We start from the raw sequence: 13,173 nt of genomic DNA on the forward strand, positions 1-13,173 counted from the left end.
GGTGCGCCGGGCCGCCGGGGGCCGGGGGGTGCGCCGGGCCGGGGGCGCGCTGGGCCGGGGGCCGGAGCCGCCTCCTCCCCCCACCCTCCCAGCTTACCTGCTTCCTGCTTCCCGCGAATCAAATGTTCGCGGGAAGCAGGGGAGGGGGCGGAGTTGGGGCGGGGACTTTGGGGGAAGGGGCGGAGTTGGGGCGTGGGCGTGGGCGGGGCTGGGGACGGGGCCGGGGCCCCGTGGAGTGTCCTCCTTTAGGAGGCTCCAAATATGGTAACCCTAGCTAAAGGAGACCAACAAAATGAAAGAGAAGACTGGGGGGGACCTGAAAGCAGAACAAATACCCACGTGCTTGGAGGGGGAGGGGCTGCTCTGCTCCGCTCCTGGCTCACCTCTGTGGTCAGACTGCAGCAGGGGGGGACCAGCCCACCTCCAAGGTGCAGGCACCGTGATCTCGGTCTACTGGGCCCAGCTCACTGGTAGCGGAGTCGTGCTGCCTGACAAGGGAAATAAACAGACCCCCTAAAGAACCGGCCGACCCCCTCCTGGTTTCTAGGCCAGTCCTGCAAGGAGAAGTTACCCTGTGAGACCTTGATGGAGGAGTAGGAAAAGCTCAGGAAGCCTCTGGGCAAGTGGAGAATTAAGGCCAGGCCCTCCGAGGAGCTGGGCAAGGGAGGGTAGGTGGCAGAAGGGGAGGAGTTAGCAGAACGGGGGAGTGAGACTAGGAGGGGAGGGAAGGGAAGGCTGGAGAGGAACAGGGCGGTGAGGGGAAAGAGGCAGCAGACAGACTGAGAGGGAGTCTGGCTGCTCCGCACCTTTGAAAATCAGGCCCCTTGTTTAGGTGTCTAAATGTGCAATGAGGAGCCTCAGCGTGAGCGCTGGCGTCTGAAAATCGTAGCCTAAGTGACTTGCCCAATGTCCCGCAGTGAGTCGGTGGCAGAGCCGGGAGCAAAACCCACCTCTTCTCAGTCCCCCACTCTCATAATATAAATGTTAGGGGAGCCTTTTAGCACCTGCTGGCTTCCAGCTATTGGGGGCAGGGACAGGTTAGCCAATCGCTGCCTCTACCAGGGGAATCGTCTGGCACTGGCTGCTGGTGGCGACAGCTTATCTGGACTAGATGAACCAGACCCCGCGTGGCCGTTCCTCTGGGGCTGCAGAGAGATCTCTGGCCCGGCTCAGGCAGGAGGCCAGATCCGGTGATCAGAATGGTGCCTTCTGGCCTTGATATCTATGGAGCGGGCCAGAGCAGGCCCTGTCATGGTATCTGTGGTACTGTGCGCTTGTAGCAGCCTGGCTGGGAATGCTGAGGAGCACAGATTGTCTGACTCTAGTGGAACAGAGACTCGGGCCTCCAGAATCGTATCCGCTGACCCATCCCAAACCTCGGCCAAGGGCCGGCATGAGCTTTACGCTGTGCTGCCGGGCTCTGACTGTAGTGATCAAGCGGTGAGCAGGATTAGCTGGCCTCTCTGTGCATGATGATAAACCCAACAGCTTTTCCAACTCCCTTGCTTCAGTGCCCTCTAGATGCATTGCGCTTGTTCCCATCTGCTTTGTTCGGTTGACCCCGGACTCACCACTTCAGGTGATGGCTCATTTTATCTGAACTGGGACCAGTTGCCGACCACCCACAGCTCCCATTTCAGTCCAGTGCAGTGGTAGTTGCCTGTCACCTCTGCAAAAACAGGCCCACTGAGTCTGGAAAAACGGGCTAGTGAGGTGCTCCCAGCCCCTCTCATCAGCCGGCAGCCAGTACCGCTCACCCCGAGTGATCAATATGCCTGTTGATCCGGCTTGGAGCCCTGTGCTGCGGCATGCCTGGCTCCCCCGTGGTAGGAGAGGGCAGCCCAGCCCCAGTGGGGGTTGATAGGCCTTCTGGAGGTGCAAGCAATGCAGGACGGGGCCCTTAGGAATCTGCCGCATTACAGCCAGTCTCCTTGCCTAGTCACCAGGTGCTGCTGGGGAACCAGCCTCGTGGCCTGCCTCCCTGCTGAAGGCTCCTTTACCTTCCAGCCGCACAGTCGCAGGTGCTGCAGCACCGGCCAGAGAAAGGGATCTTGTATCTGGTACCCCGTGGGAGCTCAACTCTCACACAGGCAGCGTTGAATTCCTCTCTGGGCAGGCTCAGAGCCAAGAGAGAGCCCGCACTGCTGGAATGCAGGAGGAGCGCGTGCCTGTCTGCTCCATGCAGCGTCTCTGTTTCCTGATCTCTCTCTCTCTCTCTCTCTCTCTCTCACACACACACACACAGCCAGACTCAGGGCCAGCCTGGCTGCCCAGTGGCCGTGACATTCACTTTCCCCTTATGAGCCACTTTGTGAGAAGCTATTCTATGCAGGCTGTCTGATAAAGGCTGCTTGTCAGGGCGGGAGTGAGGGGCTAAGCCACCCCCACCCCCAGAACGAACATATATCTCCTGCTCCAGCACACGGCGCTAGGTTAGAGCCCAGAGCTATGGTCTTTCTGGCTCTGCCACTGCTCTGCTGGGTGACCTTGGGCAAGTCACTTCACCTCTCCATGCCTCTTAAATTAAATTTTTTTTTTAAATTTTTTTTTTAATTTTTTTTAAATTAATGGAGATATCCCATCTCCTAGAACTGGAAGGGACCTTGAAAGGTCATCGAGTCCAGCCCCCTGCCTTCACTAGCAGGACCAAGTACTGATTTTGCCCCAGATCCCTAAGTGGCCCCCTCAAGGATTGAACTCACAACCCTGGGTTTAGCAGGCCAATGCTCAAACCACTGAGCTATCCCTCCCCCCTCTGTTTCTTCCCCGGCCCTTTGGCTGTCTTGTCTATTTGGATTGTAAACTCTTTGGGGTGGGAACTGCCTCTTACTCTGTGTGTGTACAGCACCCAGCACAGTGGGGCCCCGATCTCCCTCGGGCCCTTTTTCAGACAACTTGCTAAGAACTGCCCGTTGCTCAGTGAGGACAAATGACGAGGCTGGCTGGACAGCAGGGCTTGGGCTTGATCCAGCAGGTCCCTTCCAGTCTGGTGGGAAATGTCCCGCTCCATTGTCTACTATTAGGAGGTTCTTATGGAGCATTATTATGTATATTACGGTAACACCTGCAGGCCCTGATTAGTATCAGCCCCATCCCCCAGGCAAGGACACCAGTGTTTACCCTGTGGCCCTAAAGCACTGGTGCATACTCCATACACAGGTCTGATTGCACAGCCTTGCGCTCCGCCTGGCCTTACAGCCACAGATTGCTGCCCAGGGTGATGCTGCCAGCAGCCAGGCAGTGCGTTGGCACAGAGAGGAGACATTGGGACACAGAGTCCCAGGGAAGAACGCTTGTGATCCAAGGGCCTGAGGCTGCGTTGTAATAAAGTTGCACGTGCTGTACAGGGCATGAGTTCCTACACCAGACAGTCCACTACCAGCGCTGGGGATACGGCAGCCACACACAGTGGTATCTAGCTGCTTTGATGAAGGCCAGGCCCTGGGCCAATAGTCTGAGCACAGGATTTAGGATTCCCCTGTAAGCTCTTTCTGCTTGAGCGGCCGCGCTGTAAGTTAGGGATGATAATTAACACTCATCTGTCTCTCAGTGGATGCCTGAGGCTATCTGGGCTTCATAAAGCCCTATGTCTCTGGAGCGTATTATGCAGCAGCCCAATTTAGGTAGTTATTTTACAGCTCTGTGTCTCACTCTTCGCCACTAAGGGTAAGTTTTGGCGTAGCCTGTGGCCATATCAAGCCAGCTCCCCAGCACTTCACAGATTGTCCCATCAGCCTCTGCAGATTCATTAGAACGTTCATTAGAAAGGGCCGGTAAGCATCTAGCCCTTCTGACTGTGAAGGAAACCTGAATGCAGTCCAAGGCCATGCTCTCTTGCTGAGTCTGCAAACAGCCTATGCAAACTGCCCCCATTCATCTCAAGGAGATGTTAACCCTGGATCCTACTGATTGGTATTGAAATGCATCCTTAACTATTTCAGTGCTGATCCGTTTAGCAGACACGCACAGCTATTCTGGGGCTGAGGGGGCAGATTTGGGGATTGTGGGTGGAGCTTGAGTAAAGTACTGCCTGCCTCTTTCTTTTCTCTTTCTGAACCCTGACACCGAAAACATTCGATTACTCTCTCATGTACCATGCAGGGCCGGCACTTCCACTAGGCGACCCTAGGCGGTTGCCTAGGGCGGCAGGATTTGGGGGGCGGCATTTTGCCGCCCTCAGCAGAAATTCGGTGGCGGGGGGTCCTTCACTCACTCCGGGACCCGCCACTGAAGTGCCCCGAAGACACGGCGTGGAAGGACCCCCCGCCGCCGAATGCTCAGAGGAGGAGCGCTGCTGTCTAGGGCGGCAAAAACCCTGGCGCCGCTCCTGGTACCATGTGCTGGGTAATAACAGAATCACAGAAGTAGAGGACTGGAAGGGACTTCTATAGATCATCTAGTGCAGTCCCCTCCACTCAAGACAGGACTAGTAACTAGTCCATTCCTGTTCTTAAAAACCTCCAATGACAGAGACTCCACAACGTGCGAGGAATCCATGTTTCTAACTGGCTCTTGACTAAGGCCTGGTCCACACTAGAGAGTTAGGTCGACATAAGGCAGCTTACGTCGCCCTACCTCTGTTAGCGTTTAAACTACAATGTTGCTCCCGCCAACGTAAGTCGCCCATTACACTGACCTAATAACTCCACCTCCGCGAGAGACATAGCGCTTAGGTCAATGTAACTAGGGCAACACAGCATCCATGTAGACATGGGGTTGATAGTTGGAGCCAGAGACAAAATGTGAAATAACAGCAGCTGTGAAACTGACAAGAATGTCAATTTCACTGCTCGCATTCCAGCCATGTGCACACAGACTGACTTTCTGGTGCTGTGCTCCTCCCTCCAGGTTCCAGGTTGGTTGTTACAATTACTATGGTGGTGAGTATGCTGTGGAAAGCTAGCTAGAATAGACCCTGAGCTCAATAATGGTAAAAGCTGGTGCTGGACTGTCTGGTGTAGTTCTTGAAGGTCCTACTTATGCACTGGACAGGACTTGAGGCTCTCCGAAAATCTTTTCGGATACAGCGCAGAACAATCCCACTGAGCCACTAGTCTACCAGCTCAGCAGCTGCTATGGTGCCAGCTGGTCAGTTCTTTCAAAGGCTACTCACGAAGCAGCTTTTGCAGTGCAGGCTTAGCCATCGGTGCAGTCAAGGCTTCCAGAACAACCAATACCCTCTCCTGTGATTGCTGCCAGAAAAAAACCCAGGCGTGTTATTATGCTGGGACAGGGGGTGGAGGAGGGAAATCCATCTCTGCGCTGGTTAACCACAATGGCCATTCCTCAAATATTAACTCAGTTGATTTCACACTACCTGGGAGGTGGACGTGTGACCCACAGTTCCACGGAAAATGCTCCTTTCTTTTCCTCTTCGGTGTCAGTCTGGCTGCCAGGGCTGAGTGCCAGAAAGATGTCAGACCTGAGAGCTAGGAAGAGCAGCTCTGGAACTGGAGGACCAGGGGTGGCCTATTGTGGCTTTGGAGGGGGGCTGATGTTAGCGAGTGTCGGCAGACTGAGCACAGAGAGGAATTATTTAGAGTGGCCAGGGGTGGAGGTAGGAGGAATGGGATGAAGCTGAATGAAGAGAAGGATTCTGTTCAGGTTCCTATACTGAGCCCAGCCCCGGGGTATCTGAGTGCCCATCCCAGGCTGCAGAGCAGGGGAAGTGAAAAGTAAGAGCCTGTGCGAGAGCCTCCCAAGGGCAAGGGACGGGAGCTCCGTCAAACGAGTAATTAATGAGAGCACGCAGAAGACTGGAGGACATAAGGAACAGACCCCCAGGGTCTTGGGGCCTGGATTGACTGAGTGGCCTGATAGGGTGTTGCCCACCCCAGTGGATGGGTCCACCTAGAAGGGCCCCTGATTACTCTAGGGCAGAGACACAGGGCAGAGGAAAACAGTGGGAGCACAGAAAGTTGCATGACCCCAGCTCTGTTCCCCTCCCTGCAATGTGCTCCCAGGGCTCCAGGATAGCATGAGGGGCTCCTGGAAATCTACCTGCCTGTTGCCTCCCACAGTTCCTAAGAAGGCCACCATAGAAGCAGCTGCAGGCTCGGGTGGAAGCCCCACAATCCCAAGCGTCTCTCTGCTCATACAGCACTGAACTAAATGCGATCAGCCTCATGGAGGCTCCCATTGACACTAACCCCCCCCCAGCACACGGCTTTCTGCTGGTGGGGACCAGGGCCGGGGAGCCATGGAACAGCAAAGCAAAACAGACCCGAGAGCAGCAATTAGCAGAGACAGAGGATGAGAAGGAGAGAAGCAGAAAAGGACGGACAGGAGAGAGAAAATAGAACAGAAAACCAAGCTTTTCCGTAGCACTTTTCATCCCTAGATCTCAAAGCAAGTCAGTGTCATTATCCCCATTTTACAGATGGGGAAACTGAGGCACGGAGCGATGGCGTGACTTGCCCAAGGTCACCCTGCAGAGCCAGGAACAGAATGCAGCCCAACCCAGCCCTCTAGCCCCTAAGCCACTCTGCTAATTCTGGGCCAGGGCCTGGTACCAGGAGCCCACGTGGAGCCTGCACAGGAGACGGGTGGGAGCCGCTGGCCTAGCAGAGCTGTTCCATTGTGGAAGCCTATGATTCTCCAGCCCAAAGCTCGCTAGCGACCCGTAATAGTGCATCTGAGTGGAGCAGACTGGGGCTGGGGAAAGGATGGCTGCACAGGAAACTCCTTCAGCTAGTGAGTGGTCTGGGAGCCTGTGCATGGGGTGGGAAAGCAGGAACGCCTGAGTCCAAATCCCAGCATTGAGAGCGATTGGCTGGGTGGCCTTGGCTAAGTGATGTCACCTCTAGCTCTAGGCATCAATGTGCCCAGCTATCCAAGGGGACTGTAATCCTTCTCTGTCTCACGGGGGGGGGGGGGGGGAATTGACTATAGAGCATTACACAGTATACTACGCTGATTGACTAGTCAGTGTGAGTCCGCTGTCCTCTGCTGGATGGAATGTGAACTGCTCTCCTATGTGTCGTAGACCCTGCAATGCTAATGGCGATTCTCCTCTAGCTCAGCTCACTGGGGTCTGTGCTTTGGGAGCAGTAGGATGTGAGTTCTAACCCTGCTGCCACTTCCATCTGGCTGGGGTATGCAGTATAGTAACCGGCTGTGGGGTTTATTATTGTTATACCCATGCCAGTATGTTTAAAGGAAGTCTCTCAGGATCTGTCCATACTGCAGCTGGGAGCTCTGCTAAGCTAGCACATGAAAAATAGCAGTGTGGATGGTGCTGCCTGGGGTCCGCCTGGACTCAGGTGGGCTTGGATTTGGGTGGCTAGCCTGAGCCACCGCCCGGGACAAATGTCCCCACGGCTATTTTTCGCAAACTATATCAAGCAGAGCAAGCGTGTGCCTGTCTAACTGTGCTGGGAATCACACCTCCCAGCTGCAGCAGAGACATACCGGATAAAACCAGAAAAATTGGCTAAGAGAGAAAGACATTTATACAGAGCCTTTGAGTATTTGTCCTAGAGAGACAGCTAATTACGCCCAACTCCACATTGTTAGCTGGGTAGCTGCTCACTGCCACATATCACACCGCAGCTCTTTGCAGCACAGAATTTAACATGTACTGTGCACCAGCAGGGGGCAGAATTTCACCACCGAGCAAATAACTGTTCAACAGGCAAAAGCCAAAGGGAAAACAGGGGCTCGATATTACAGTCAGTGTCCCACTGGGCATCGGGTTTTAAAGGCTGCTGTGCCAGCTGCCTGTGAAGTGATAGGAGTGGAGACAGCGGATCCTAGGCAAAGAGGAGAGGCGGGAATAAAAGGAGACTCATGCGAATGGAAAAGTCATTGGGTGCGTTTTTTTAAAAATAGGTCCTAGCTCAACCATAAGATAAGGGCTGGATGCAGGAATTGCTGGGTAAGGTTTTTCTGGCCTGGGCTAGGCAGGAGGTCAGACTAGATGAGCACAATGGTGCTTTCAGGCCTTACAATCAATGAAGCTATGTCTGACAAGCGAGGAAGAAACACAATGGTGAGGCAAAGGGATGCAATTGTGAAGCTTGTAAGAAAGCAACAGCATAATACCGGAAATAAATTAAAGCTGCACATATCACAAGGGTTTGACATCCCATTTCAAAGTGCCCCAGGACTCGATGATTAGACTTTCTTGACATTTTTACAAATGAAGGGCTGGAGACTTGGCGGGAGGTGGCTTGCAAAAATCGTTCTTTGCGAAAAATGGCCGCCGTGTTTTGGTTTTTGTTAAAATATTTGTGACTTTCGTCATCTTTTAAGTTTTACTGAAAAAAATCAAAACGTTTCACTTCTCAAAACCAGCAGTTTTTAAATGAAAAACGTCAGTACTGTTTTCTGTGTAAGCTTTGATTACGAAATGTGTAATAAAAACAAACGACTAATGGAGGCTTCGGAGGCTTCCAAACGCAAACAACACCGAGATGTCGAACTTCTGGAGAAAACTAGTTTCCTACAAGCTCTATCGCCGGGAACACTTCCCCTTTAAGGCAGGCGGCTTACCTGGGACCTGCTGGTGCATTGGAACCTTTGAATGCTGGGATCGAGCCAACACAGGCGACATTAGCACCTTCCTCTCCTCCTGGGCTGTGCTTCTTGCCAGATTTACATTTCAGACCAATCATTGCAACAAGGGAATGGAGCACAGTCTTGGTACAGGGAGCCAGCCCACAGCAGGCTTACAGGCAGCTGTCTGGTTGCTATAAATTGAGGGTCTGCCAGCAGACACAGCAAATCAGCATCATTCAGCTCCCTGCCACAGCAGTGTTATTAGCAATGATTTGCTCTTCTATCGGTTTATACCTACGGCTGAACAGACAGCAGCCTCAGGTGGGCAATACAGTAAGACACCGACATTCCTCCTTAGCTGGCTATGTTGTCAGAGGGTCAGTCTCCTTTAGCGAGGCTGTTTGTCTAGGCCAGGGGTCGGCAACCTTTCAGAAGCGGTGTGCCGAATCTTCATTTATTCACTCTAATTTAAGGTTTCCCGTGCCAGTCATACATGTTAACGTTTTTAGAAGGTTTCTTTCTATAAGTCTATAATGTATAACTAAACTACACCTCTACCCCGATATAACGCTGTCCTCGGGAGCCAAAAAATCTTTCCGCGTTATAGGTGAAACCGCGTTATATTGAACTTGCTTTGATCCGCCGGAGTGCGCAGCCCCGCCCCCCGGGAGCACTGCTTTACCGCGTTATATCCGAATTCGTGTTATATCGGGTCGCGTTATATCGGGGTAGAGATGTATTGGTGTATTTAAAGTAATTAAGGTTTTTAAAATGTTTAAGAAGCTTCATTTAAAATTAAATTAAAATGCTGAGCCCCCCGGACCGGTGGCCAGGACCCGGGCAGTGTGAGTGCCGCTGAAAATCAGCTCGCGTGCCGCCTTCGGCACACGGGCCATAGGTTGCCTACCCCTGAGCTAGGCAGAGCTACAGACCGGTGCTGAGGCTGTTTAGTTTTTGTTTGGAAATTTTACACCCGTGTATTACGGTAAAACCTAGAGGGGATGAAGCCCCCTTTGTATTAGGTGCTCTATATGCACATCTCCACTGTGCTGAGATGGCTTCAGCTGGAGTATCGGGCCCAGTTCTGGGCGCCACATTTCAGGGAAGATGTGGACAAAATGAAGAAAGTCCAGAAAAGAGAAACAAAAACGATTAAAGGTCTAGAAAACAAGACCCATGAGGGAAGATAGGAAAAATTGGATCTGTTTAGTCTGGAGAAGAGAAGATTGAGGGGGACATGATCACAGTTTTCAAGGACATGAAGATTGTTACAAGGAGGAGGGAGAAAATTGTTCTCCTTAACCTCTGAGGATAGGACAAGAAGCCATGGGCTTAAATTGCAGCAAGGGCGGTTTAGGATGGACATTAGAAAAAGCTTCCTAACTGTCAGGGTGGTTAAGCACTGGAATAAATTGCTGAGGGAGGTTGTGGAATCTCAGCCATTGGAAGTTTTTAAGAACAGGTTAGAGAAACCCCTGCCAGGAATGGTCTAGTTATTATGTAGTCCTGCCTTGAGTGCAGGGGACTGGACTAGATGACCTATTGAGGTCCCTTCCAGTCCTACACAGCTATGACTCTATAGCAAGAGACACTCTGTGTGTTGAAGAGCTAAACTGTTGGTTCCCAAACTGTGGTACATGTGTCACTGATGGTACATGAGCTTGTTGGAAGTGATACACAGTAACAGAATGGTCTGTCCCCTTTAAAGGGTGGGGATCCAGCCAACCCCTTACCCATCACATGGCTCCATAAGTTTTTCGCCTTCCTCTGCAGCATGGGGCAGGGGTCACTTGCAGGTTTAAACTAGCGTAAATGGTGGATTCTCAGTGTCTCTGCCGATGGACCTTGCCCTTCTGAAGCAAAGAACATTCTTGATTCAGTTGATGAAGGTGCCTTTCAATTAGAAATTGTAAAGCTCCGGAGCTCAGCTGTCTTGAAGGCAAAACTCAGAAAAGTGGGACTTGGTGATTTCTGGACTCAATATGCTGCCCAGTTTCAGAATAGCCAGAATCCAGCCATCTATCTTTTAACGGTGTTCGGATCAATGTACCTCTGCGAAGCTGGGTTTTCTACCATGAACTTTATAACAAACCAACCCCGCAATTGCCAGACAGATGAGCATCTTGACCAGTGCATGCGCCTTGCCCTGACCTCCTACAAACCACTCCGCACAAAGCCTGCCAGAGTCAGCGATGCCTCCTCTCCCATTGGAGATTGCCACAGACACAGGGAATAATGTTGAGTTGTAGACTTGGTTAAAAGACAGAAACACTAATACTTGTGTTGCAGTCAAGGTCTTTATTGGCAGCTGAAATTATTATTTGTTTTAAATGTCAGCCTTCTGCGCAAACGGCCCGGCTCGGGTCATAACATTCTCCAGTCAGCCCGCGGGTAGATCTAATTGAGTACCGCTGCCTTACCCTCACCCAATGCAACACTGATTCCTCCAGCATATTGTTCAGGTCAGAGTCACCCCCATTAGGGGATGGCCCCAGCTATTCAGTCTCCCTTTGCTTTATTTTCCCCTGATAGACCAAACTCTGCTCTAAAGGACACTGGTGCCAACCTAGTGTTGAAGTCAGTGAATAACTCCAGACTCAACACGGTCAGTGTGACTGAAATCAGACTTTGGCCCTCAGCCTAGTTCCTCCCCCTTGGCCATGGAAACTTCCTAGGAACGGCATCACGCCCTTTATGCTGTTCTTGTTCCCCAGCTGAGCCAGCCCCAGCGCATCCAGCTGCCTCTTTCTCTCCTTACAAGTTCCCTGCTCCCCTCCCACAGTGACTTTTGTTCCATTCCCCCCTCCCGGCCCCTCCTAGATCCTTAGACTCAATACGCAGCAGAGGAAGCCTTGCTGAGACGTGCCTTGGCAGCAGGCCATATTCCCTTGCAGCCAACCAGCTGGCTTTTAGGTGGTCCCTGCTTCCGGCTCTGATGGCGGTGGGTTTCCATCCCCCACCTCCTCCCACGCCTTCGGATCGGGTGGGGTGCTCAGGCTCTGCTCCGGCCCTTAGTCATCCGGGTCGGGGCCACACTGCCTCCGGAACTCCTGCCCGTGTTCGTGGATCCATTTGTTTGCCACTGTAAGAGACGGGGGCAACACACACTGAGAGGGGGCGGCGCTGGGCATCCGAATGGGTTAAACAGGAGAGAGTCTCAGAGGGTGGAGGTGAAGGAGAAGCTAAGCCGTTCAGCCCATCTGCCTGCTGCTGGGGGATCACGCCCTGCAGCAGACAGGGAGCAGGGAGCGGTCAGGACTAAGAGCCAGGGGTTCGTTCTAGTCCCGGCTCAGACACTGACTCAAGTCAAGCATCCCAAATTGCTCAAGGCCAGATATTCAAAAGCTCTGCCCCCTAGCGGGCTGAGCTGTTTTTGAAAATCTGGCCATTTATTTGGGTGACTCCATAAGGGCTGAAAATTCTGGCGTGAAGGGCTCCCTGCCTCAGTTTCCCCAGTTCTAAAATGGCGAGAGTAACAGAGATGCTAGGAAGGGATACGGCCCGTCCTGGGGCAGCCACCCACTGACTGAAGAGGCCAGACGGAGAACTCCCCGATGAGCCGGTTATTCTGCCGTCACCCACCTCCTAGGCCTTTCTTACCTCTTCTCCTGAAGCAGCTGTCTCTGGCCACTGTCGGAGATGGGACGATTGAGTGCAAAGCCACTAATGCTTGGGGAGCCCATGGAGAGCCTCCAGCGGGAGGCGTTCTCGAAGGGCAAAGGGAGGGGGTGCGTTGCTGGATGAGCACACGTCTGCACTGTGAGCAGCAGCGAGTCCCAGAGTCTGGGGCAACAGACTGGGGCTCACGGGCTCGGGCTACAAACGGCCACGTAGCCATTGTGGCTCGGGCTCCGAAGCCTGGGGAGGCGGGTGGCCTTTGGAGCCCGAGCTCCAGCCTGAGGGGCTATTCTTAGGGCGGTAGCCCAAGCTGTGCGAGCCCCAGTCCGCCGACCCGGGCCGCTCGTTGCGGAGAGACACCGAGACAGATCGGTCTGGGAGGGAGCTGGCAGCGCAGTGCTCACTCCCCGGGCAGTGCCAAGCTGCTGCAGCGGCGGGTGCTGGGGAACCCGGCGGGCGACGCGCTCAGTGGCCGTACAAAGCGGAGCTGGAGCTCTGGCTCCCTCCCTGCGACAATGCAGGACGGCGCCCTAACCGGAAAGCAAGGCCCGTGGGATAGGAAGGAACCTGCTGGGTCACCGACGCCCATCCCTGCTAGCGCAGGCAGCCCCGGCACATCCTCCCCGTCAGAAACTGCTCAAGACGGAGGGACGGTCCACAGCAGGCCGAACTGAAGCCAGAGCAAGCTCCAGGCTAGGGCGCCAGGGGTGCTGGGAAGATGTGGGCCCCATCCTCTGGGCTAGCCCAGGCCGCCATCTTCACAGGGAGGGAGCTAGTTCGGCTTTTATTTACCCACCCAGACTAGCTTTATTTGAACGCCTCCCTCCCGCTTTGAAGGATACTCATTACGATGGCAACAGGAACTGTCCCAGGGCTGGGCGGAGCCACAGGCTAGCAGGATGAGAAGCAGTAACCCCTGATGCTTTCCTAGCACGGGCCATTGGGCCATTGCCAAGCACTGAATGAATCAGGCATGAACCCTCAGCCATCCCCTCTGTCCCAGGGCAGTATTAGCTCTGCAGCTGGGGAAACTGAGGTACAGTGGGGAGGTGAAGG

General features: G+C 53.5%; 1 protein-coding gene across 2 annotated transcripts in view; it reads right to left on the reverse strand.

Moving 5' to 3' along the window:
- Window positions 1–10,795: 10,795 nt before the first annotated feature.
- P4HA3 (prolyl 4-hydroxylase subunit alpha 3) overlaps window positions 10,796–13,173 on the reverse strand; it is a 32,213-nt gene continuing 29,835 nt past the window's right edge. For both annotated transcript variants that reach the window (XM_026651637.2, XM_026651636.2), the window contains exon 12: window positions 10,796–11,581. Coding sequence is in view for 1 of the 2 variants with exons in the window: in XM_026651636.2 (XP_026507421.1) it covers window positions 11,511–11,581 (71 nt within the window). In the remaining variant the exon portion in view is untranslated. The remainder of the gene's footprint in view (window positions 11,582–13,173) is intronic.

Source organism: Terrapene carolina, unplaced genomic scaffold (assembly GCF_002925995.2).
Source record: "Terrapene carolina triunguis isolate 2854851 unplaced genomic scaffold, T_m_triunguis-2.0 Scaffold97, whole genome shotgun sequence".
Classification (NCBI taxonomy): domain Eukaryota; kingdom Metazoa; phylum Chordata; order Testudines; family Emydidae; genus Terrapene; species Terrapene triunguis.